General features: G+C 47.2%; 3 protein-coding genes across 14 annotated transcripts in view; 2 read left to right on the top strand and 1 right to left on the bottom strand.

Annotated features, from left to right (window-relative positions):
- Positions 1–11,899, top strand: part of PTDSS2 (phosphatidylserine synthase 2) — a 28,474-nt gene extending 16,575 nt beyond the window's left edge. For 2 of the 3 annotated variants that reach the window (XM_015863335.3, XM_015863336.3), the window contains exons 7-12: positions 636–749; positions 2,003–2,121; positions 2,821–2,935; positions 3,928–4,073; positions 8,665–8,850; positions 9,477–11,899. In XM_015863335.3, coding sequence (XP_015718821.1) covers positions 636–749; positions 2,003–2,121; positions 2,821–2,935; positions 3,928–4,073; positions 8,665–8,850; positions 9,477–9,621 — 825 coding nt within the window. In that variant the 3' untranslated portion in view covers positions 9,622–11,899. Of the gene's footprint in view, positions 1–635; positions 750–2,002; positions 2,122–2,820; positions 2,936–3,927; positions 4,074–4,824; positions 4,956–8,664; positions 8,851–9,476 lie in introns of those variants that run through there. The other variant, XM_085548113.1, reaches the window with a different exon arrangement.
- A 420-nt stretch (positions 11,900–12,319) lies between these two features.
- Positions 12,320–18,013, top strand: SYT12 (synaptotagmin 12). 6 transcript variants are annotated; one of them, XM_032445164.2, is made up of 10 exons: positions 12,323–12,481; positions 12,641–12,742; positions 12,864–12,967; positions 13,821–13,885; positions 14,538–14,731; positions 14,893–15,273; positions 16,084–16,299; positions 16,403–16,523; positions 16,716–16,849; positions 17,400–18,013. In XM_032445164.2, the coding sequence occupies exons 4-10, from the start codon at positions 13,849–13,851 to the stop codon at positions 17,571–17,573; spliced, it is 1,257 nt and encodes a 418-aa protein (XP_032301055.2). In that variant the 5' UTR covers positions 12,323–12,481; positions 12,641–12,742; positions 12,864–12,967; positions 13,821–13,848; the 3' UTR covers positions 17,574–18,013. The 6 variants fall into 6 exon arrangements, with proteins under 6 accessions (XP_015718833.2, XP_032301055.2, XP_015718832.2 ...); XM_015863346.3 differs by lacking the exon at positions 12,864–12,967 and having other exon boundaries at positions 12,333–12,481; XM_085548114.1 differs by having other exon boundaries at positions 12,340–12,481; positions 12,641–12,967.
- IGHMBP2 (immunoglobulin mu DNA binding protein 2) overlaps positions 16,145–23,294 on the bottom strand; it is a 25,919-nt gene continuing 18,769 nt past the window's right edge. For 4 of the 5 annotated variants that reach the window (XM_085548101.1, XM_015863332.3, XM_085548102.1 and 1 more), the window contains 5 exons: positions 22,142–22,236; positions 21,754–21,877; positions 20,240–21,061; positions 19,724–19,908; positions 18,610–19,072 (listed from right to left, as the gene is read on the bottom strand). In XM_085548101.1, the coding sequence (XP_085404227.1) occupies positions 18,875–19,072; positions 19,724–19,908; positions 20,240–21,061; positions 21,754–21,877; positions 22,142–22,236 (1,424 nt within the window). In that variant the 3' untranslated portion in view covers positions 18,610–18,874. Of the gene's footprint in view, positions 16,282–18,609; positions 19,073–19,723; positions 19,909–20,239; positions 21,062–21,753; positions 21,878–22,141; positions 22,237–23,294 lie in introns of those variants that run through there. The other variant, XR_014946298.1, reaches the window with a different exon arrangement.

Below are 23,294 nucleotides of genomic sequence, written 5' to 3'. Positions count from 1 at the left end.
CTAAGTGTTTGTAAGACATGAAAGACTCTTAGATCATCTTATTTGTTTCCAAACTAATGTTACATTGACAAGCTCCTTCCTTCATGGTAACTCGTTTTGAGGTGGGATCAATAGACATCAAATCCTTTACTTCTGTAGCAAGATAAATCCTTGAATGACCTTTGTTTCGTTTGTCCTCTTGAGAAGTGCAGATGTGTTGCTCTGTATGTGTTTTTTTTCCTCCATAACCAAAAGTTTAGTGCTAGATGTGGAAAGAATGTCAGTGTGTCTGTGACTTACTCTTGTTTAATATACAGAACTGTAAATTCTGAGAAACTCGGATCTTTGTCTCAGAGTTACATTAGAAGCTTAAATATAAAAAAAACAAACAAACAAACAACACATATTTAGAATTAATTCTTGTATTCCTTAGATGATGAGTTTGGAAATAAGATAATTTGGCCATACCTTTGGGCAAAGCTGTAAATCTAAGCGGTGTCTCTATACTGTATGGAGTTTTTGCTTTCTAAAGGATGTTAGTGTAACTGGTGTTGTGGTACTGCTCTGTCCAGTGTGGAAAAATTCGTTATTGTAATTGCTTTCAATATGTTGTACAACTATTGTGGATCTTTGAATGATTTGTCTCCCTTTTATAGACCCTGATGATTCGGGACTGGTGGATGTGTATGATCATCAGTGTAATGTTTGAGTTTCTGGAGTACAGTCTGGAACACCAGCTTCCAAACTTCAGTGAATGTTGGTGGGATCATGTATGTACTACATAAATCATGACTTTTTTTTTTTTCCTAAATCGAGGTATATATTTAAAAGGGAGGGGGCAGGAAGTGGTGAAAACTAAATTATATTATATTCATGACCAAAAGCATTTGTATAAATACTGCAGCTCAGGAGCTTTGACTGTTCTCCATTTGAACATGTAATTTTGCAAGATTTCAGACTTTTCCATACAATGGTAACATTGTGTGGTTTAATATGTTTTGCTTCGTTCCATATCAGCTGGAGAATCTAAGACAAACATTTTCAAATAGATGATGATGATGGTACAAACCATCATGTTGGAAATTAAGGGAAAGGTATAGCTTGGTGTTCATAGTTTCAGATAATTATTTTTCTTGTCTGTTAAGAAAACAGGCTCTGTACAGTTTATATCCAGCTCTTCCTTCTCTCTAAACCTATCCTTACTGTTTTCTCTAAGCAGTAAATTACAGTGTTTACAAGTCTTTGTTCGGTGTGTAAGAAAAGCTGTTTGGAAACACAAAGGTTTGACCTTCCTGGAAAGCTGCGTGGTCTTTGTACTTCAGAGTCCAGAGTGGTGTGTGTCATAAAACACTGCTTGTGTGTACTTTTTGAAGCTACAGGGACTACAGTGATCTTGATTCCCTGTGGAAGGAACAAGCTCTGTTGCTTAAAGTGACATAGTTTTTTGGTGTTTTCTTTTTTCCCCTTCATTTTTTCTTTTGGAGGCTCATGTGAAATGTAAATTGGTTACAAAAGCAATCAAAATTCTCTGCATTCAGGGCACGCAACTCGAGTTCTTAAACTTATGCATTTCTTTCTGAAGCTTGCAATGATTTGCTTCTTCATAGCATTTATGAAAGTAAACACATACTGAATAAGTACTCCAAGCAGAAGATAGTTTGCCTTCAAAACCTTCTGAGGAAGGTAATGCTGTGCTTCTCTTCAAATAAAGAGGGCAGACGATTTTCTTTTCTTTACTTTTCTTTTTATTAATCAGCTCAGGAGCTCCATCTCCAGAATTAACCTTAGGCAGAAAGGCATAGCATGACTTATTTCATTTCACAGCCCAAGCCTAGAGATAAGTCCCTTCTTTAGGAGACAGCCTAAAGCTTAAGGAATATACTAGAGGCGTTTTGAGATGCTTTTCGGTGTGTTTGAAAAGTTATTACTTAACAAAGTGGAGGTGAGCTGATAGTGAGTAGGAATAAGTCTATTCTGTATCAGAAGGAAAACTGCATCACCTTTTTTTTTTTTCTCCTTTCAGTGGATAATGGATGTGATCTTATGTAATGGATTAGGAATTTACTGTGGGATGAAGACCCTTTCTTGGCTTTCTTTGAAAACATACAAATGGCAAGGACTTTGGAACATTCCTACATACAAGTAGGTTGGCGTAGAAAGCAACTGCAAGCAGTAGCAGTGTGCAAAGTCTGGAGCACTGTGTGAAGACTTTGATTATGAATAGGACGTTCTGCTAAAGTGAATTAGAGAATCTAATAACTTGATACAGCGTGGAGGTTTGGGAATGATAATGTTATTTAGCTTGCAAATTATATGATTAAAAATAAACGTGTTTGTCATGAGCATTGCCTGATATGCAGGAATGAGGACATCTTGTGGGAATAAGATTTTAAAATGAAATTGTAACTGAAGGGGCAAGAAACCAAATCAGGATCAGGCTCTTATATTTACAGCAAGGATCTATTTGGTCCTCATGCAAATAATGCATTCCCAGTAATCATAACTTCATACTAATTGGACCACTTAAACTAATAATTATGTGTGTTTTTTTCTGCCAGTGGTGAGTTATCTTTGTCCATAGCATGTTCTTACTCAGCAAAGCAGAATAGAGGAACTGCTTAATACAGTGGATGTGGTATATTAAAATACAAAATGATTGTACAAACCAGGCTTTTCTTGGAAAGAAAGCTAACTCAAAATAACCTCATTAAAGCAGTATTTTTATGTGGTAAAATGAGATGTTTTGCCTATGTCAATCAGTGTCAGAAATGGCAATGTTGGTAGATGTCTCTTATCTGCCGTTTCTTAAAATTCTAACCTTGTGTTCTGTCTTTCTTTCAGAGGTAAAATGAAGAGGATTGTCTTCCAGTTCACCCCCTATAGCTGGGTCAAATTTGAGTGGAAGCCAGCATCCAGCTTACGGAGATGGCTAGCAGTTTGTGGCATTATCTTTGTAGTAAGGAAACTTCTCAGTCTTGTCTTCTCTGTCATCTGATTTAATACTTTGTAATCATTGAGCAACTACATAGGGTAACTTAGGCTGATGCTCTGGCATGGTGGTGTTTCTTTAGTTGAGATTTTTACTTTGTATAAAATATCAGTCTGAAAAAAAAAGACTGATAACAGATAATACTGTTATTGTAATCTTTTTTGCTTTACTGAACATGTAATAGATGATAGTGCTAATGATATCCAGCTTGACCAGTTTGATCTACTTGATCATCTTGAAACGCATGGAATATGAATTCTGGTGGTGGCTTATTTGAGAGCCTGTCCATTGAGGTTCCTCGTTAAGGTTTGCATATGCTTCTTAATAGCAACACTTAATGCCTTTTATTATCATTCCTTTTGAAGTGGGAAACCATTATCTACTTGCCCACTTAATCACATAATCAGAGCAGCTCACTTAAGAATGTTTTGCTATTGATATGTAACCAGTGCTCCAAAGCTGGCTTTGGCAGCAATGTTTCCATAACTATGTTTAAGAATGCGAAGCAAACATACAGAAGCACCACCTAGGATGCTTTGCATACACTTCTTGGTTTGATTTTTTTTGTTTTGTTCCCTCAGTCAGATTTTGAATGATAGTGAAAGGACAAGTTTCTGCTTCTAGGTTTTGTTGTGAGTAGTTTTGGAGGTACTTCAAACTCCTGATAAACTTGTTCAAAACTAGAGGCAGTGCTTGGCAGGGTTTCTGTTGCATCCTCTGCCGTGTGCAAGTGCATATGTTTTATTACCTCTTCCTACACATTCAAAAAACAAAACCACAACAAAACAACAACTGTTCTTGATCACTGTTGCAGCTGATAACTGTGGGCTCAGTGATACCAAGTAGGATATTGTGGAGTCAGTGAAATAGCTGGGGAGGAGTGAGGCAGGGATAGAGGGAGGTTCCAGGCTTTGTTCAGTGAAGTCTTCTGAATGTAATTAAAATGTATTTTCTCTCAGTTTTTATTGGCAGAGCTGAACACATTTTACTTGAAGTTTGTCCTTTGGATGCCACCAGAACACTACTTGGTCCTGTTACGGCTTGTCTTTTTTGTCAATGTGGGAGGTGTGGCTATGAGGGAGATCTACGACTTCATGGATGACCCGTAAGCCAGTCTTTTTGTATATATGCCGTGTCAATCTTCACTTGCTTTGTTTTGAATTTGCACTGGTTTGCTCCAGCTTGTTGGCATCCATCTCAGCTTGTTGGGAACAAAACGATCTAACTTCACAGCATCTTCTTTGTTTTCTTTTGGTTTGGAGGTAAAGTTCCGGCTGTGTCTGGGTAGAGAAGAGCTGTTATTAAGGGCATTTCATGTGCACGGTTTTTAACATCTGCTTTTTATAAATTATTGCTCTTTTGAGACAGTGATGTGTAAATTAGCTGGAGTGCCACTGGCTTGCGGGTGCAGGACACTCCATTTCCAGATTGATAGCCAGGAACTACAGTCCTTAGTAATGCCTTCTAAGGACAACAGGGCCTAAACTCTGAATCTGTTTCTTAGAGTTGCTTCTTTTCTTGAGCTGTCTTCCAGCTAGTCCCTGGTCCCCTGGAGCTTTCATGGCACCCTCTTGCAGACCAGCAGACCTTTTAGCAAAGAGCATTGAGGGCAATCTGCACCCATACACAACAGTGCATGTACTTTCAGACTGTTCTTAAACATCGTATTTGTCCTTGCTGCTTTTTTCTGCAGACCATATAAGACCAGAGAATGCTTTGTTCTCAAAATCACATTTTCTTTTAAGTTTTAGTAGTCACAAGTTGCCTGAGCCCATATCTTAAGTCTAAGACAACACCTGGATTCAAGAAGTGTTCATTATCTGTCACTGACCAACGCAAAAAGTGTCTGTGTTCAGAATTTAGGGTTCCAACATTCTCTGAAGATCAGTTTCCATTGCAAGGCTTTGACTCCTAGAACTGGGAAGAAGGGTCAACTCACATTGCTTAGGCGGATTTCGGGACATTCAGCAGTGGCAGGCTGCCCCCCTGCCTTTGGTGTCGGACCTACTGGTTTGGGACGTGCCTCCATCTCAAAGGTAAGAAGAAGTCTCTGCCTCTCATTGGTGAGCTCCTTTTCTTAGAAACACGCCCTCATCTTCTGGTCCTTGTGTTTGGGTTGGAAAAAAACAACTCTTTTGCCCTGTATTCGACCACATGGCATGACACTGAAATATAGGAGAATCATCAGTCACCAATGCCTCGTTGCTGATTCAGTTTGTTGCCATTCTCTCAATGAGCTGGAGAAATTCATCAAGCAAGCAGAGACTCTCATCCTAAAGTGCATGTCTTCATCACTGCCACCACCAGTGTTCTGTTTCTCTTGATGGGTTAGGTGACTAACTTCCTCTCTTCTGAGGTTCATGGTTCTGCTTGATGCACCACAGACCTGACCTCACCAGACTGTTCATGAAACATGGCACAACTTAGTGTATGATCTTACCTAATACCTGCTCTGTGAATATTTTTGCAACTGGACTTTGATTCCTTTGTATGTTTCATGTCACCTAAGCAGTGATGATCTTACTCCCATTTTACCAGCTTAACTGAGCCAAGGAACTCGGTGGAGTTCTGTGATGGATTCTTGCTGTTGCGTTGTAGGGAGAAGCTGCTGGAGAGGAACAGGCTGTACTGGAGGCTCCTAGCTAACAGCACATGAGAAACGTTCCTGACCTTTTCCTTTTGGGAACTCACTCAACATCTTTCTGGATGAAGGTTGGAGTATTCCACAGACCTTCCTTGTCAGAATTGTGGCATGTTGCCTTGTTTGTTATTGATGGAATTGTCTGAGATTAAACCGATCAGGTCTCTTCAGCTAATGCTGTGACATTTAGTTTAGAAAGTAGTGAAGTTCAAATACAAAAGACTGTCTTTTTCATTTGGGATTCTTAGTATCTGTGGACAGTTCAAGGTCAGCTTGTAGAATATCGAGGTGAGCATGGTGACATAATATCTAGAAGGGAATACTCCATGATAAGAGTAGTTCTTGAGGCTGTATTCTAACTCTTAGCCTATACTGTGCACCTGTACCAATTTACATGCTGCCACCTCAGTTCTTGAGGACTGACCACATGAAATGTTCCTGGCCAGAAATTCCTCAGGGTAGGAAGGTCTGTAGCAGTTGACCTCACTCTGCCTTTCTGATTTGTCTTTGTGTCTCTTCCGAGAATCTGCATTAAGGCCGTGAATTTTAAACTCATTCATCTAATAAAAATGGACTTTTCTGTAAAAAAAACTTACATGAGTAGAAGGGCAGGAAACCAAATCTTCCTCAGCAGCCTTAGTGTCTGCACAGCTCTTTTGTTGGGGTTACCTTCAGCTCTTCTGTCAGCGTGATCTCATAAGCTAGTGAAAGAAAATGGTGCCAAATAAGGAAGCAGATCAGCAAAGCAAAAAGCTGACCCAGTCATCTGAACAGCTTGGTTTCACAGTGAGACATGTGCCCTTTGTTTCTCTGTCTGCATGTTAGAACTTGTTTCTACCCAATTAATCTCATACTGGATGATCCACCTGGAGCAGTTTCTGAAATCCCTTCACCAAATTTGGTTTAGACAGGATGCTTCAAGTGCAGTGCACTCATTCCATCTGCATCAACGATAAACTATATTTGGTTTACTGTATTATATATATTTTTTTTCCAGTGTATTTGTTTTGTATAGTTTTGTATGGTTTGAACATATGCATTGGTTTCAAATGTGGCTCTTGGGCCTCACGTTAAAGAAAATGTTTATTTTGTGTGCTTGACTTGCTGTGACTCCTTTGGATTCAGGAAAGCATCACAGAAGAGGAAAAGGATGCTCTGCTTGCTCTCCGTGCTTAGATTCCTTCTCAGGTACTTAGAATCCAATGGGATTCGGTGGAGCAGATATGGCTGAGCAAAAGGGAAATGCCTGCTAAAGGAAGAGTGCTCTCCCCAAAGCAGCTGCTGGCCACAGAGGGAAGGAAGGGAAGAGAAGCTGGGAGCACACATGCAGTTTCAGCTCCCTCTGCCCCAGCACTATTTGAGATGCCTGGGTGCCTGTTCTGACCTGAGCTGGTTTGGTGGTGTAGTAGCTGAAGGTGACAGGGTGTCAAGGAAATACAGCTCAAAGGACTCGGTGAACACTGCCGTATTCAGCAAGTTGTTTTTTCAGCCAGACATAAGCAGTCATAGGCCGGAGTAGAATATCCTATTCTATTTTTTCAGCCAGACATAAGCAGCCATAGGCCAGAGTAGAATATCCTATTCTATTTTTTCAGCCAGACATAAGCAGCCATAGGCCAGAGTAGAATATCCTATTCTATAATGCCCTAAAAGTACTGCAGAGGTCATCTGAACGTACCCGTTCCTCACTCCCCAGCCCAGTGAAGGTTTGTTGTATTTCTTTGCTCCCCATCTCCTCTGTCCTTCATAAGTAATTCTGCCACTTCACGCTGAGGTCCTTCTAGATGTGTTTAACTCTGCATCTTGTGCTGTGGTAGGAGTGAAATAACTTGTTAAGCTTGAGAAAAAATAGAGAAAAGGCCTGGTAGGAAAAAGATCTTCAGAGCACACTGTGGTAAGTAAGAGGGCTGGGGCCCCTCTGCAGACTAGATTCAGAAGCTGGCTGGTGGAAAACCAGAAGTTTAATAGGAAGGGAAGTCATCTACAGCAGTCTCTCCAGCACATCCACATGCACCAGTGGTGCTACAGTGGGTAGGATTTCAGTTCTTTGCAAGGCACTGAGGGTGTCTTGTGCTGCCCAAACAGGACCATACCTGGTATACAAATAACCTGGTCTGATGGGTTAGTAAGCTGTAATAATGTCAAGTCTAGAAATGACATAGGGTTGATAAATGGAGAAACCTGGCTTAGATAAAACAGCTTACCAAGATTTCTGCCAATAATCTACTGCTTATAGGGGTGCTGAGATTTCCTGAGAGGCATTCCATGGCTATTTCATTTGTATGTATTTCCCATGCAGGATTAGGAGACCTGGAAGACAGTGAGTGCATCTCCAATCTGTTGTTCTGTCATCACAACCTCTGAGTAGATGCCTTGATTCTGCCGCAGTTTAATTTCTAGTGCTACTGATTGATGAATCCTTCACTGGGCTAGTACAGAACAGTGCAGCTTCTGATTTGCTTGTCTGCTGCTGATTTAAAAACAGACCCTGGGAATTAAATATGAAGCGCATTTTTGTCCCAAGATTGTGTTCTCCTAGAACACCTTTCTTTTGTCTTCTAGTGTCTTACCTAGTTGTTATTGTGGTTTTTTCTTTTAAAATCCCCTCAGAGATCATTAGTGACAGCTCATTGAGTACCTGCATAGGAACAGAGTGGGTTTTAGAATGCATTTATTTGGGGATTGAGTGCACTTACTGCCATGTGACTTGGTATTCACACAAGTAACCAAGGAGTAGAGCTCCCACTTCATACTTTACCCCAAACCTCAGTTGATCTCAAGCTGGCTGAACAATTGGATTTACTGAACTCTGAAAGGAAGGGTAGTTTCTGTTATCACATCGTGTTTTAACTTTTGAAGTGTTTTCAGAGCCTCTGAGAGGAAACTTAACACTAACGTGAATGTCATGTACATGTGCATGTGTAACCCAAACCAGACTTCCAGAATTGTGCAGAGCTGAATGAAATGATTACCCCAGCAGTCTTCTTATGAAAGAATGTTTCTCTAAATGCTTATTTTTACAGTAACAGTTTTGTTTTATCTACCTATGTTACAGGAAATTCCATAAGAAATTGGGTCAGCAGGCATGGCTGGTTGCTGCTATTACTGCCACGGAGTTTCTGATTGTTGTGAAGTACGATCCTTATACGCTTACACTGTCCCTTCCTTTCTACATTACCCAGTGCTGGATCTTAGGGATTATACTCGTGCTCACCTGGACAGCCTGGCGCTTTTTTATTCGGTAAGAGGTGTTTGATGTGCTGTGTGCAGGTCTGGCCTGGGTCTTCAGGGGGGAGATGCTCTGGGCATCTGTTCAGCAGCGTGTTGGATGTTGAATATATATGCATCTGTCTGCCCTGGCTGAATGGGGGCAGCCACTGAGATCAGCGTTTTGTTTTCTTTTGTTGCTGCGATTTAGATGAGTCTGAAATGTTTTACAGCTTCATTGCAAAGACAGTCGGCTGCACTGCAATTGTCTGAGCTGCTCTAGTGTGAGCAACAAGTGAGCTGACTTAAGCGTGTTGGGTTTCAGTGCTGTTCTGTGCAGATAAAACCAACAAAAGCAAAAACAGCAGCACGAGGCTGAAATGATTACGGTGATCTCTGGTGCAGGCCCCGTGCAATAGCAGCACAGTTGAACATGCTGATATGACTCTGAAAGAAGTGAAAATAGCCAAACTGCTGCAAGAAATGGTAATTTCAAGTGAATCAACGCCATTGGCAACTTCAGAAACGTACAGCCAAAATACTCAGATGGTTTATGTATCCCAAGGGCACTGGCATCTGAATCAGAGTTACCTCACTGTTATCACTGTATGTTGAAACTGCTTATTCACATCACTGATACACATCTGTTTTTCTTTTTAGGGATATCACGTTGCGATATAAGGAGATAAGGCGACAGAAGCAAGAGCACAAGTATGAAAAGGACAAATGCTTGAGCAATGGTGACGGACATTCTTCAATACTGGATGAACAGAATGGGAGCAAACTAAGGGAAAGGAAACTTTGAGCAATGGTCAAAGGGCTATAAAGAACTCGTAGTGCTCAAGCTGGCCTGGTGGACAGTTTCAACCATATCCTACCTAACTTGTAATTTTCACTGTTAGTTTTCCAAGGTGTGAAAATCGTTTTGAGAAGATGTCACTTTGACATGCACACCCTTTCTAGTCGTGTACACCTAGTCAGAGTCAGAGAAAGTCTGTGTAGAGGGAAGTCAGAACCGACATCGTTGCGACAAGGTGGGATCTTTGTTCAAGTGCATTGCACGCCTTCCAAGGTTTGGAGACAAGGGGCTTTTAAGTGAAAGGGAATCTGGCCCATCTATTTTCAGTTAACTGTGGGATGTCAATTTTGACATCTGGGTATTGGGAGTGCATGGCACAGGAAATGAATTTTGTGTCTTCCGCTGAAACTGCCTGGAGGTGTGGAGTCAGATTATATAACGTGTTCAGCCACCAATTAACTGAACTGCAGCGAGATAAACAGATCAACTGAAGCTTGTGAACAAGTTGCGTTACTTGCACAGAATGTAATGCAGTACACTACTGTTACAGCACCTCTAATGTGGGGGTTATTGCCTTTCTCTAAACTGACTTTCAATGTCCTGGAATAGCTTACAATAATTTTATGTTTTATCACAGCTCTAGGGAGACAGAAGGCTTCTCCTTAGCCTTTTCTGGGTTTTTTTAATTAATCCTGGTCATCTCTTAAAGGTAAGGGAAGTTTGAATAAGAAAGGTCAGCCTGCCTTTCATTTGCTTCATGGAGTAAAATCTTCTTATTAACAGAAAAAATGGGAGTTACTCCATCAGTCTTAAGTTATTTGCCTTATTCTCAGCTCTTTTACTTTTGCTTGCCAAGAGGATTTCAGTCTTGGTGTCTGCCTGTACAAAGCACGTCCTGTTCTGCCACCCTTCAGGGCTGCCCCATTCCTCCGATGGTAACTCCAGGCTGAGCAATCTCCTGAGTCCAGCTGGAAAAGGCGTTCTCTGCACTACACACTGCGCTGCCATCCCTGCCAAAGGAGCAAACTAAAGGGAAGCAGCACGTAGCAGTGGAGGTCTGCAGGCCAAACTAGACAGCGTTTTTGCTTGTGACTCAGCATCTAGGAAAAGAAACTGGAAGCCTGGGCTTCATTTGTGGGTTTTTTTTTTTTCATTTTTTTTTTTTTCAGGGTCATTATTCCAAAATGTAAGTGCTGCAACTAAGCATCAATTTTGCTCTAAGCCTCTGCGTTGGCCCCTAAGGCACTGATGAAACTCCTTAAGTACAGTGATCTAATCTGGCTGTCGAAAGCGTTTATCCTGAAGAAAATGATACAATACCAGCGTAGCTTTAAAAAGCATATCCCCTCAAATTCTAGGTGGCAGGAGACTTGAGATGCTGATGGATAATAAACATCCACATCTCCAATCCCTTTTGGTCTTGCACGTGGAGAGCCACCAAAATCAATCTGCATTTCTCTTAGGTTTATGGAGTGACCTGAATATTTTCTGACCCTGAAGGACACTTAGCAGTAGGGCGGCCTTCAATGAATGGAACGGTTTGGTTGCATCTGAAGAGCTCGACAAACGAAGCAGAGATTGGATGGGCCCTCGGGGCTGCCTCGGTTGCTTAGCAGGCAGATGACCATTGTGAGAGTGAAGCATCCAGCTTCGTTCTTGAGTACGTACAGTTCATTGTGGGTAGTCACTCAGTGGCTGCTCTTAAATCATAGTATTCTGCTGCTGTGAGGTAGTGAAGAATAAATGGCCTTGTAACTAGGTGCTGACAAATGTATAAATGGGCAGACAGCGCTGAGTTGATGCAAGTATTTATTTGTTACACCGTTTCAGTCCAAGTTGTTCTCATTTCTGGCTTTCCACCATCCTTATGAACTGTTGAGTGGTTGGTAGCTCCTACCGGTGTGTTGTGCTTGTGTAGTCCCAGGCTCAGGTCAGTCTGTTTCCATCCCTTCCGTGTTGATTAACACTATGGTCCCCCCTCTGTCTCTTCGCAGTATGATCATCTGAGTCTGTTATGTGAGTTGGGTGGTAACAGGCACATCGAGGTGGATGTGTCACTGTACCTTCCTCCTCCTCCTCCACCCTGCCAAAGACACACTGAGGTACTTGAGAAACAACCTCTGAAGTATCCCTGGTTCCCAATAACAGTTCTGGAGCTTTGACTTATTACATAAAAGCACTGACTTTTGTGTTTGTCTCCTTCTGTTTGATCAGCTTTTATGGTTAGTCTGGATAACTTGAACCACTGTAATAAAGCAATGTTTGCTGGTGTGTTTTGGTACAACGGGCACGTGCTCCTGCTTTATCTTGTCACCTCACAAGGACTGAGGTCTGGTCTGGTTTCTCTTTGGTACAGAGTCTGTCCAAGGTTTTGGTGCCTTAAGGTTTAAGGTGTGAAATGGATGTTACAAACCCTTGATCCTCAGGAAGCAATAGGGATGTCTTTGCTTGTGAAGCGCTGAGTATCATCTACCTGCTCTTGGCATTAGCTCCTGCTGCAGGCGCTCTATGTATTTGTGAAGCTGGATGCAGTCTGCATGAAGCCAGATCCATCTTCAGATCCCATCAAGGGGTGACCAAAACTCAGCCAGGCTGATCTGGGTTGAAGACAACATTCTAGGGGTCAGCGATGGAGGAGACCCCAGCAGAGGGTGCTGGTGGTCCAGGCAGCCAGAATTAATGCTCCGGTGCTATTTTGAGAGCTAAGGGAGGAAGCCATCGCTCCGTGGGGCTCTGTATAGCAGGAGGAAGGTCTGCGTCTGGGTTGGATGAACACGGAAGCTGCGAGGTGAAGCTCCATTCCCACTCATGCAGCACTCAAGAACTCGGACATCCTGAGATGGCGTTGTCTGGTGGGCGATAGATGGTGAGTGTTCCCAAGGGGCTGCTGGGAGGGCTCTTGGGGACAGACCTCTGTGAGCGCCGCTTGGTGCTTTGGGATGAAGGGGTTTTATTTCCCACCCCAAACGAGCCGATGGGAGGGAGGAGGAGGAGGAGGAGGAAGGAGGTGGTTTCTCTCACGCAGCGCTGAGGAGGACCCGATTTCAGTCCGCAGCCCCTGAAAAAGAAGAGAAGCGGGCGGAGGGAACAACACCCTGCGGGAGGACAGAGCCGAAAGATGCTGGAGGTGGGAGCGGATGCGGGACCCCGGGGCTGAAGGGGTGATCCCAACCCGATGCGGGGCCGGGGGCTGCAGGGGGCGGGCGGCAGGCGGGGCCGAACCCCCCCAGCCCAACCCCCCCCCCCAGGTGCAGCCGGGCCGCCCCGCCCGCAGTTCTGGCTCCGGCTGCCCCGACCGCCATCACCATCACTCGCTCGGCTGCAAAATGAGCTTTTTCTCCCCAAAACAGCGGTGAGTCCCAGTCCTCGGGATGGCGGTATGGGAGAGAAAGGAAGAGATGAAGGGGAAGGGAGGTTGGGAGGTCGTGTCCGTGGTGTCCCCCGCGCAGGGGATGCGCTCTGCCGGGGTTTGCCCGCAGCTGTGATTTTGGGGCTGGGTTTCGGTTTCCCTTCCCGAGCTCCTCAGCATCCCCACGGCTGGGAAACCATAGCAGGATATATCATAAGGGTATTGCCTGTAGAGCCCCACATCTACATGGGGTGTAAACTGGGGGCTCTGCAGCAGTAACATCGGGAGTTTGGGGCTGAGGGATGGAGCCCAAAGCCCGGCGTTATGTTCGGGATTGATTTTTTACTTGTAGTTTTGTTACCAACCAGCCAACCCAGCGGCAAACTTGATCCTACTTTCCTCCTGACGTGCTGAGGCTGAGATGGGGCTTTCCTCCTCTGGCAGGAGGGATGGAGGATGGGGTGTGGGGATACAGTACTGGATGAGGGGGAAGAGAGGGCTCAGCCCACCCCTGGGGGCACAGCTGATGACTTTGGGGGACTGCAGCTTCCTCTATAGGGGGTCTATGCCATCCCACATCCGCTATGTCTCCCAGAGGTGCTGGCAGCCTGATAAGGTGCTGAGATAGCACAAAAGGCTGAACGTCTCCTCTTGAGCTCTCCTTGCCCCTTCATTTCCATACCCAGGAGGGGCTGATGAGGGAATCCCACCCAATGGGACCTGGTGGCTCAGCCCACACATGACATGAACCGAGCCCGTTCTCAGCCCAATCCTTGGGGCCGTGCTGGAGTCTGAGCAGGTTCCATATGTTCATCTTCGTCCTTTTCTCCTGCTTGGTTTTCTCTGTGCACTGTAGGCTGTCCTGCTAGTGGGGACGGTCTGCCATGGACAGCGAGCACATGGGCAGATACCGGCTGAGCGGTGAGTACAGCAGCTGTGAGCCTGGGGAGGGCTGCGTGGGGGTGTGTGCGTGAGCACAGAGTTTAACATCCTGACATCACTTCTGCCTTTAAACCCCAAAACTTTCCAATATCAAATAATACCCAGCCCCAGGCTGTGGTTGCTGCTCCATCTGGCCCCAAGGCAGGAGCACCACGGCGTGACGCAGGAGGCAGCGCTGCGGAGTCCCCAGCAGCTCTGTGATCACAAACCTCTTTTATTTCATTTCTTCTCCCCTCCTCCTTTCCTTTCTCGTGAAGCCATCCGTGTGGCTTTAATCACTCGGGTGATGGAGGCTGCTGCAATGCAGCAACAGCTGCTCGTGGGGCTGCTGCGTCCTGTTTTGCAGCCTCAAGCTGGGCTTTCTCTGTCGTATCATCCCATCGGACCTCACTGGCTTTCCCCCTGCCCCGTTTCATAAGCATTTTCCCTCTCTTTTTCCTATTTGTGGCTCTTTTGGGCATCCCAGGCAGCAGTCAGGGTTCCCCTATGGCACCAATTGGAATGCAATTTGCTGTTGAGCGCCATTCGGGGGCAGCAGTGATCGATTCCTAGCTGACCCCACGGGATGAGCTCCTGGATCCCCTCCTTGGGACATCTAATGCTGTCCCTTTATTCCCCCACCCCTCCGCAGCCACCGCCAGCCCTCCTCGCTGGGAGATCGGCATCTACGCTGCAGGAGCTCTGGCGCTGCTGGGCATTGCAGCTGTCAACCTGTGGAAGCTCTGGCGTTCTGGCAGCTACCCCGCGCCTTCCCCATTCCCCAACTATGACTATCGTTACCTGGAGCAGAAGTACGGGACGGCCTATTCAGACATCAAGCACAAGGTGATGAGAAGGATGCAGGTGGGCTCAATTCTGTCCCTCTTGCGATATGGGGCAAAAGTAGGGCTGTCAATGGGGGAATGGTTTATGTGGCATGGTGGTTGTGGGTTGATCTGTGCTATGCAGAGAGACAGAACTCACTGCCTGCTTCTCCCTCCTGGCAGCGTGGGGCAGCAGCGTGCAGCTTGAAGCCATTGCCCAGCCGCAAAGCCAGTCTGCGAGGCGCTGACACCTGCGAGAGCATCAATGAGCTGGGCAGCCTGGAGCTGATGAGCAGGGACCTGGGGCTGGCCCCCTACGGGCCCCTAAAGAAATCTGTCTCAGCCGACTCCCTCAACTCCGTCTCGTCCATCGGGAACAACTTCGGGCAGGATTTCACTGTGGGGCAGGTGGAGGTGTCCATGGAGTACGATGGGAAGGCGGCCGCCCTGCATGTCACCTTATTGCAGGGCAAGGATCTGCTGGAGAAGGAGGATGCTCGCTTCGAGTCTTGCTTCATGCGCATCAGCCTGCTGCCAGCTGAGCAGATCGTGGGCATCTCCCGGGTGAGCCCCTTGGGGGTCTTTGCAGAAAGAAACCCTGTATCTTTGCTTTTGGGTTGCTTTCCCTCTCTGCATGTGGTGGGTGTCTAAAAATGACCTCAGTATTCTCCTCTCCTTCTGCAACTATGGCCACTTTGGGGGCAAATCCTGTTATTTAACACGCCGTTGGGAAAGCAGAAGCCCCCAGGTTCCTTTTGCCACCCACTTTTTGCCAAGCAAAGCATTTGGGTCCCTGCTGCTCCATTTCATCAAACAGTTCCTGAAAAGAGCAGAAAACCTCATCCCACCCATTCAACCCACTTCTATGGGGGTGGAAGTGCCCAAAAAGGCACCGAAATATCCTCCTGGCACCCTTTTAAAGACCATTTTTACATCCAAAGATCGGGCTGAGTATTTACGTTCTAGAGATATTCATTATTTAGCATCGTTATAATTCACCAGCCCTAATTACCATCTTTTGCAATCTTGAGTTATGAAGGTGGTCTTTTTTTTTTTTGTTGTTGTTGCTGTTGTTTTATGCTCCGTGTTACCTTCTTTATTTGTTTGCCTTAATAGTAGCTATAGTAGCATTCATCCAGATATCCCCGAAATACTATGTGGGCTGGGAGCCATCAGTGCCATAAAGCAAATCTTCTGCCCATCTGCTCTTCCCCCAGAGGTACTTGAATGCTCTTGGGGTTGCAGGTGTTGGTGAGACCACGATGGCAGAGATTGTCCCCAAGGATTTCATTGCTGAGGTCCCAGTGGGTGTTGCCATGGTTATATGGAGGGATTGCGTTGCTTGTGGCCCCTCTCCAACTCACTCCCCCTCAGATCCAGCGCAGTGCCTACGCCGTGGCCTTCGATGAGCGTTTCTCCATCCCACTGGACCCTGCGGCTCTGGAGGAGGACAGCCTACGCTTCTCTGTCTTTGGCATTGATGAGGACGAGAGGAACGTCAGCACCGGTGTAGCGGAGCTCAAACTCTCTGACCTGGATCTGACTGTGCGTCCCTTCAACGCTTGGCTCTACCTGCAGGACATGAACAAGGTGAGGTGGGGTGACGTTCCTCCTGCTTTGGGGTTTGGAGAGATTTCACCTCATTCCCTGGGAGGAACACTCTCCTCCCATTCGGCACACTGTGGTCTTGCAGACAGTTGATACGGTGGGGGAGATCCTGCTCTCCCTCAGCTACCTGCCCACAGCTGAGCGGCTGACGGTGGTGGTGGTCAAAGCCAAAAACCTCATCTGGAGCAATGGCAAAGGGACTGCAGGTGAGTATGGGGCCAGTTCAAAGCCCCAAAGCTCTGGGTTGGACATGGGTGCTTGTCCTGCTCCATCCCAGAGCTCTCTTGTTGGAGTAAAACCAGTTGAGGGGCAGCCCTACTGGGTTGGGATGCCTTGGATTGGGATGGTTTCCAATGTGGCTGACACCAGGGTTGTTCTCTCCCCTTGGCCCCGAGCAGATCCCTTTGTCAAAGTCTACCTGCTGCAGGATGGGAGGAAGATCAGCAAGAAGAAGACGGCAGTGAAGAGGGATGACACCAACCCTGTATTCAATGAGGCCATGATCTTCTCGGTGCCAGCTATTGTGCTCCAGGTCTGTCCTGTTATTCCTTGGGGACCCCAAATCCCTGCACTAGTGAGGACTTCCTGGGATGGAATGGGAGTCATAGGAACTGTGGTTGTGCATATATGGCTCAGTGGGATGTGATGGTATGGGAGATGGGCACATATGGAGTATGGCATTGCATGTAGGGATGTGCATGTATGGTTTTTGGGTATGGATGATGCAGGAGGATGGGTGAGTACTGGGATATTAGGTATGGCTGCTGGGGGAGATGCATGTGTATGGGGTGTGCTTGAGTGTGTAGGTGGCTGCATATATGGGTTTAGGGGATGTGGGAGAGGTAAGGTGGTGAATGAATACAGGATGGATGCATACATAAAGGGCATAGCTGTGTGTGGGGATATGCATGTATAGTTTTCTACTGCATGGAGAAGATGGAGTGGTACATGTATGTGCTGGGTGGGTATGTAGGGGAGCATATGTACTGGGGTGGGAAGCATGGGGTGGTATAGGGGGTACACATGTGCCAGAGGTACGGGGGGGTAAGTGCTGACAGCCATCACTCCATGCACCCCTGCAGGACCTGTCCCTGCGGGTGACAGTGGCTGAGAGTGGTGAGGATGGCCGTGCTGACAACGTGGGTCACGTCCTGATCGGCCCAGCAGCCAGTGGCATGGGCATCACACACTGGAACCAGATGCTGGCCACGCTGAGGAAGCCTGTGTCCATGTGGCATCCGCTGCGGAGGAATTAGGCTGCTGGTGGGAGCAACCTGGGACCCTGCGCCCCAACACCAGCTCTGCCCTGGCCATGGTGGCCAAATGCCATGTCTGGAGGTGAAAAGGAAGAGGCGGCCAGAGCATCCTGCTACCAGAATCCTCCACTGGGAGGAAGAGGAGGATGGAAAAAATCCCATCCGTGTTTCTCCCCATCCGCATGTGCTGGGGGACCCGCTGAGGATGGACTAAAACCAGCATAAATCCTCCCTGAACTGCTGCCTGGGCACCAGCCAGGCTCCTCAGCATCCTGCATGCCCTCTGCTGTGCCCCCAAAACCAACGGTGACCCCAAATGTGTGGGGGTCTGGGGGTGGGGGGTGGTGGGGCGTGGGATTCTTTGGAAGGATTTTGGGGCATGTGAGGGGAAAACAGAGAGGGGGGTGATAAAAGTGCTGGCATGGTGCAGTTTCTCTCAAGCATATGTGGTCTTTCTTTCTGTTGGGTTGCGGAGGGCATTTGGTGCTCTGCACCAGGGGTGTCTGTCCCCATATCTCATGTGTATGAGGCCAGGTCCAGGCTGAATCATCCCCTAAAGACTACACGTGGTCACCCCAACCCCTTTTCCCAGCTAAATTAACCCTGTGGCTTCCCTTGCAGCAGGGCTGTTCTATGGAAATAAGAAACACCCCCAAATTCTGTATTATTAAGCTTCAAGGGGAAAGGAGAAACAAAGAGACAAAGCCCTTTAGATGCCATCTGCTTGTGGGCTACCAGCCCAAACGAGGTCTTCTGGGTAAGGTTTGCTGCTCTGGGGACTCAGTTCCCCCTCTGTTATCCTGAGATGGACAGGTGATGGAGGGATGTGTGGGGCAGGGGATGCCCTTGGGGGCATCTGTCCATCCCTCTGCTTGGGATTGCTAGTGCAGTTTGCTGAGGGATGAGAAGGTTCTGTTGTGAAGTTGTGCTGCACTGGCAACACAGTGGCAAGGAGAAGGGCACCCAGGGCTTTTCACTGCCCACAGACATTGACCTTTTTGTTGTAGTAGAGAGAAACGTTGCAGGGACAGCTGACTGATTGCTTTCAGTGTTTTAATATGTCTTGGCATGCTGCAGCCTCTCTGTGTGCATCCTTTTGTCAATAAGGATAACGGGGACAAATGAAAGTGCTCTCCTCCATCCGAAGTTTAGGGAGGCCCCAGTGCCTATTTGTTCAGCAGCTACCACCCAAAACAAGAGCTCCGATTTTCTACCTCCCTATACCTTTAGCAGCATCATTGCTTCATGCAGTCCAACCTACGTTGACTTCCAAGTCCCCAGAAGGAAATAAATCAGCTCCTTCATTTCTCCTTGCCTTTCTTCTTGCTCTTGCGCTGGTTTGTCAGGTCACTGAGCTTCTTGTCCAGGCGGCGCTGGAGATGGGCTCTCTTGGTGGGGTCCAGGGATTTATCCTTAGGGCCGCTCCCAGGGTACAGAACCCCCTCCCTGCTGATCCACTGCCGAGCGTGTGCCTTGGCCTTGTCCCCGCAGCTGTGAACCTAGGGAGAGAGAGGGGACAGAGGTGGCAGGGGTTGATGGTGGAACTTAGAGGTCTTCTCCAACCTTAATGATTCTATGAACCACGCAGGAAAAGGGCTGAGGTTTGAAAAGTAACAAAAACTCATTGATGTGGGTTGCATCCCTCCAATTATTCCTCATTACAATTCAGCAGGGAGAGGTGATTTTGCAGGGAATAAATCTATATCCCCAACCAGCTTGTGAATGACCATAAATACAACTATTCTTTGCCATGGAAACAGATAGTACTTGACAAGGGGAAAATCTATGCTGCGGATTTATAGGTCAGCTCACTAAATGTTGCTAAGCCCCGGGAGGCAAAGAGCTTTGCTTGGGTGACTCAGGATGAGGGATGGTGGGAGCAGGAGGCCATGGCTTAATGGAAGCTCATCACCTCTCAGCCACGTCCTCTCTGACTTGCAGGGCTCAGGCCCAAGGCTGGCTTACCCCAAGACCCTGCAGACTGAACCCATTTGTCTGCCAGCCCCTTCTACCTTTACAAAACCATCTGACAACGATGGTTTGGCTTTAAGCTCCCTGCAAGGAAACCTTGCTTGTGGAGCTTTCACTTAAGACCTGGGTATATCCTGTTCCTCACCAGCCCCTGGGCAGCTTTCTGGCCCTGTTTGTACCTCTGGGATGTGATGGCTGAAGCAGTATCGCCTGTTGCAGTGCGGGCAGATCTGGCCCAGGGTTGTGACACTGGCTTTGCAGTGGGGGAAGCCGCAGGTGTTGTCAGCTTTAATGGCAGCAGAAATCAGAGCGTCTATATCTTCCTCCGAAGCACCGTCTGCTGTGGTTTTAGCTGCTGCTTTTCCTAGGTTGAGAGCAGAAGAGAAGCAGAGGTTTAACAAACCCAAATAACCCCAAGGCCCAGGCAGTGCCAAGTCCTGGAGCCAGTGTGTGCAGTGATAAGGACTTCATGGCACTCATTGCAACACTGAACTCCAGCTCAAAGGCTGAGGGTGTCCCTCTGTTAGAAGGTGGCTGGGGGAGAGGAAGGGACCATGCCTAACTTGGACAAGGTAACTCTCAGCTCTGATTCACCCCCACCTCCACCATTAGGAGGGGAAAGGTACCTCTTAGTTCTCTCCCTACATTTGAAAGCCTCCAGTCAATCTCCTGCTCCTATGAACTGAGGTACCTACCTTTGCATTCACTTTTGTCTTTCTTCCTGCTGCTTCCCCGAGTACTAACGCTGGACTCCTGAGCTTTTTTTGCCATCTCCTCCTGCCTGGCCTTCTCCCTCTGCACTCTCTCCAGGTGCAGCCTTTTCAGGTCCACTTTCCCTGAGCCCTCACTTCTTTCTTCAGGTTCAGTAGGGGCTGGAACTTCCCCACTAGAGTCCTGTGTCTGAGGAGCAGGCTGCTGCTCACTGGGGGTTGTGGCTGGGGCTACCACAGCCTGACCAAGCTCCTTGCGAATGCTGATGTAGCGGTCTCTGCCCTCCCCCGTGCTGATGTGCTGCAGCCCGTGCTCCTCGGCCAGGTGGTGAATCAGCATCCGGTCGTGTGGACTGAGAGATGAGGGGAAATCCAGCTGTGTCTTGTCACTCTGCAGGAAGGCTTCCAGCTCAGCTTTAAACTTGTTTGTGTCACCTTTTGTCCCTGGGCTCTCTCCCCCAGGTCTACTTGCGCTAGGGGAGCAACGTGCTTCTTGCTTTTGAGGAGCTGCTTTAGCTGCTGCTTTGGGTTTCCTCCTTGGAGCTGGCTGCTGTTTAGTGCTGGGTGCTGCAGGAGCCTTGGTGCTCTGCTGCTGCTCCCCTCCGTGGGAGTAGTTTTCAGGCACGAGGTCATCGAGGTACTCAAATGCTGTGCGCACCTGGCCGTGCTGCCTGAAGTGCTCCAGCAGCCTCCCAAGGAAGGCCTGGCTGCCCACTGTGCGGCTGTCACAGATGATGGCCACGTGGCGCCGGGCACGTGTCACAGCAACATTGATCCGACGGTCCTCGGCGAGAAAACCCACCTCACCTGCAGGAAAACCAAGAGGGAGTGAGCAAAAAGAGGTCAGAGAGTCTTCTTGGGGCTGGTGTGGTACAGGGTTGGCTCCTGCTCTCACTATGAGCAGCTTGGAGCCACAAGAGCTACTGAATATCAAGACTCAGTGCAACTGCTGGTAGCGAGCTCTGCCTGCTTGTGCATGGGAAGAGGGTCGGAGTCATTGCTGAGGACATGGGCTCCCACTGAGCCACCAGCGAGGCGAGGTGAGTCACTGTGCATCAGGGCTATTCTTAGCCCTGCACCCCACCTCCATCCTTCCCCCAGTGCTTCTTTTCCTGCTCCAGGCTTTCTTTAAACAAGGCAGAGAACACCTCCCCCTTCCGTGCATCCTTTCCCCCTTTTTCCTTCCAGACATCAGCACTCCCGGCACATACATAGTGGTCTCATCCTCAGCAGCATCAGTGCAGGGATGTCTTGTTGAGCATCTGAAAAGGGACCTCTGCATGAGCTGCTGCCTAAAAACCCTTCAGCAGCTTTTTTCCACCTATTAACTCTCACTGCAGCCTCTGATAGCAAAGAACTCAATTTTCTGCTCTAGATTTTGCCTCCAAAAGGAGCACTTTTGGTGCATAGCTTGTAAAGTCATAGTAACTTCTAATGTATTGAGTGACCCAGTCCTTCCCCATTCCCATTCTTCCCCTTCTCCAGCAGCACGTTCTCACCTTTCCTGTTGGATCTCACAAATGACAGGATCACTGCCTCTTTCTCTCTGCCTTGGAAACCATCAACTGATTTAATCTCTAGCTCAGGGTACTTGTGGCAAAGATGCTCCCTCAACATGTCCACCTGAAAAGACATGAGAGAGGTCACTTGGAGAGAGAAGTGCAAAGGGGAAAAGCATTAAAATGGCATTGTGTTGGAACAGCCCCATCCTCTCAAAGGCCAAAGGATGAGATGGCCATAATGACTGATCATATCATTTGTCTCTGCTGCCTTCTGCATTCCTCTCTCTGAGAGTACTTCGGTATTGCTCCTGGAAGCAAAAATAGTTTGAATCCACTCTTATGTGCATAAAGGAAGAGAGAAGGTGCCAGGAGAATGCCATCTCACCTGGAGGTTGTAGGGGGCAACAACAGCGATGTCTTGCGCCTTCACACCAGCATCTACCAAAGCCTGGATGTGCAAACCAGCCAGCTGCACTTCTCCTAGGGCACAAAGCAGAAGGGGCAGTGAGGCAGAAGCATGTTCAAGCTGATGACAACAGCACCTTGGATGTGCCATAGACTGGAGAAACCTGTCTGCTCCCCCTTGTACAGCAAAGAAAGGCTCAGGTAAGTCCCAGCTTGGATAGATGGTGATGTGCTATGCATTCCTGCTCCTTGATTCTTGCCTTTCCAAGTCACCAGCTCCCTATATCTAAGCTTAGCTCCCTAAGAGCTCTCTGATCAACCCTTGGCTTTCTTCTGCCATAATCCAAGAGATCAACACTAACTCAGGGAATTGGTTATTTTCCCTTTGAAGTGAGACTTTTTAGACCTCACTGCAAATCTCATTTCTCTCTCTATGCTGTGAGTGAAAAAGCCTCCAGCTTTTAAGTCCCTGCATTTCCAACACCCCTGTGGTCATATAAAAACCTTCACGCTCCTTCCAGAGCTGTCAGCTCAGGATGGTGGTTGCTTCAGGGAGATCGAACAAGGCCAATCTAAAGAGGAATGCAAACTATTCCACATGTTTATCTGCAGGAGTGACTCTATACCATCTATTTTGCAGCAAAACACCTTCCAGAATCTGCAGTCTGCTGCTCCAGAAGGCAAACTCCCACATTTTGGAAGACTTGCATTTATCTCCTGCTCAGGATCCCTGACTTATCTCAGACTTCTGTTTGGAGACAAGAGCCTTTTTCTGTCTCAGAAGGGTGTGGAAAAATGAGATCCTTTCTGCTGATGGCTTTCTAAGTCATAACTGTGTTGGGTTATGTGGATTGTCAAGTGAAGCATCAGATTTTGGACAGCCCGTGTGCAACACAACCTGGCAAAGGCCCTCTGTAAGCCAACCAAGCCAGGCTAAAAGGAGTGTGAGCAGCAGCCCTGAAGAGCAGATCACATCCATTCCCTCTGCTGCAAAAGCAAGGACACAAAGGAGGCAGTGTCTTCATGTTCCTATTAAGTTCCTTTGCTTTACTGGAATGGCTATGGTGCGTGACTCTGCACTAAATCTCCATAATGAAACCTATTCTTTAAAGCCAGTAAAACAGCACAGAGCT

Source organism: Coturnix japonica, chromosome 5, assembly GCF_054131305.1.
Source record: "Coturnix japonica strain WE chromosome 5, WE-NBRP24, whole genome shotgun sequence".
NCBI classification, from domain to species: Eukaryota; Metazoa; Chordata; class Aves; order Galliformes; family Phasianidae; genus Coturnix; species Coturnix japonica.
The sequence above is the reverse complement of the archived record's forward strand: the minus strand, read 5'-3'. Positions and strand labels throughout refer to the sequence as shown.

Bases quoted from the DNA above. Each gene is read 5' to 3' on its own strand.
- SYT12 (XM_015863347.3), top strand. From the start codon at position 13,849: ATGGACAGCGAGCACATGGGCAGATACCGGCTGAGCG. The intron at 15,274-16,083 runs GTGAGCCCCTTG...ACTCCCCCTCAG, and splicing joins AGATCGTGGGCATCTCCCGG to ATCCAGCGCAGTGCCTACGC. The intron at 16,300-16,402 runs GTGAGGTGGGGT...GTGGTCTTGCAG, and splicing joins ACCTGCAGGACATGAACAAG to ACAGTTGATACGGTGGGGGA.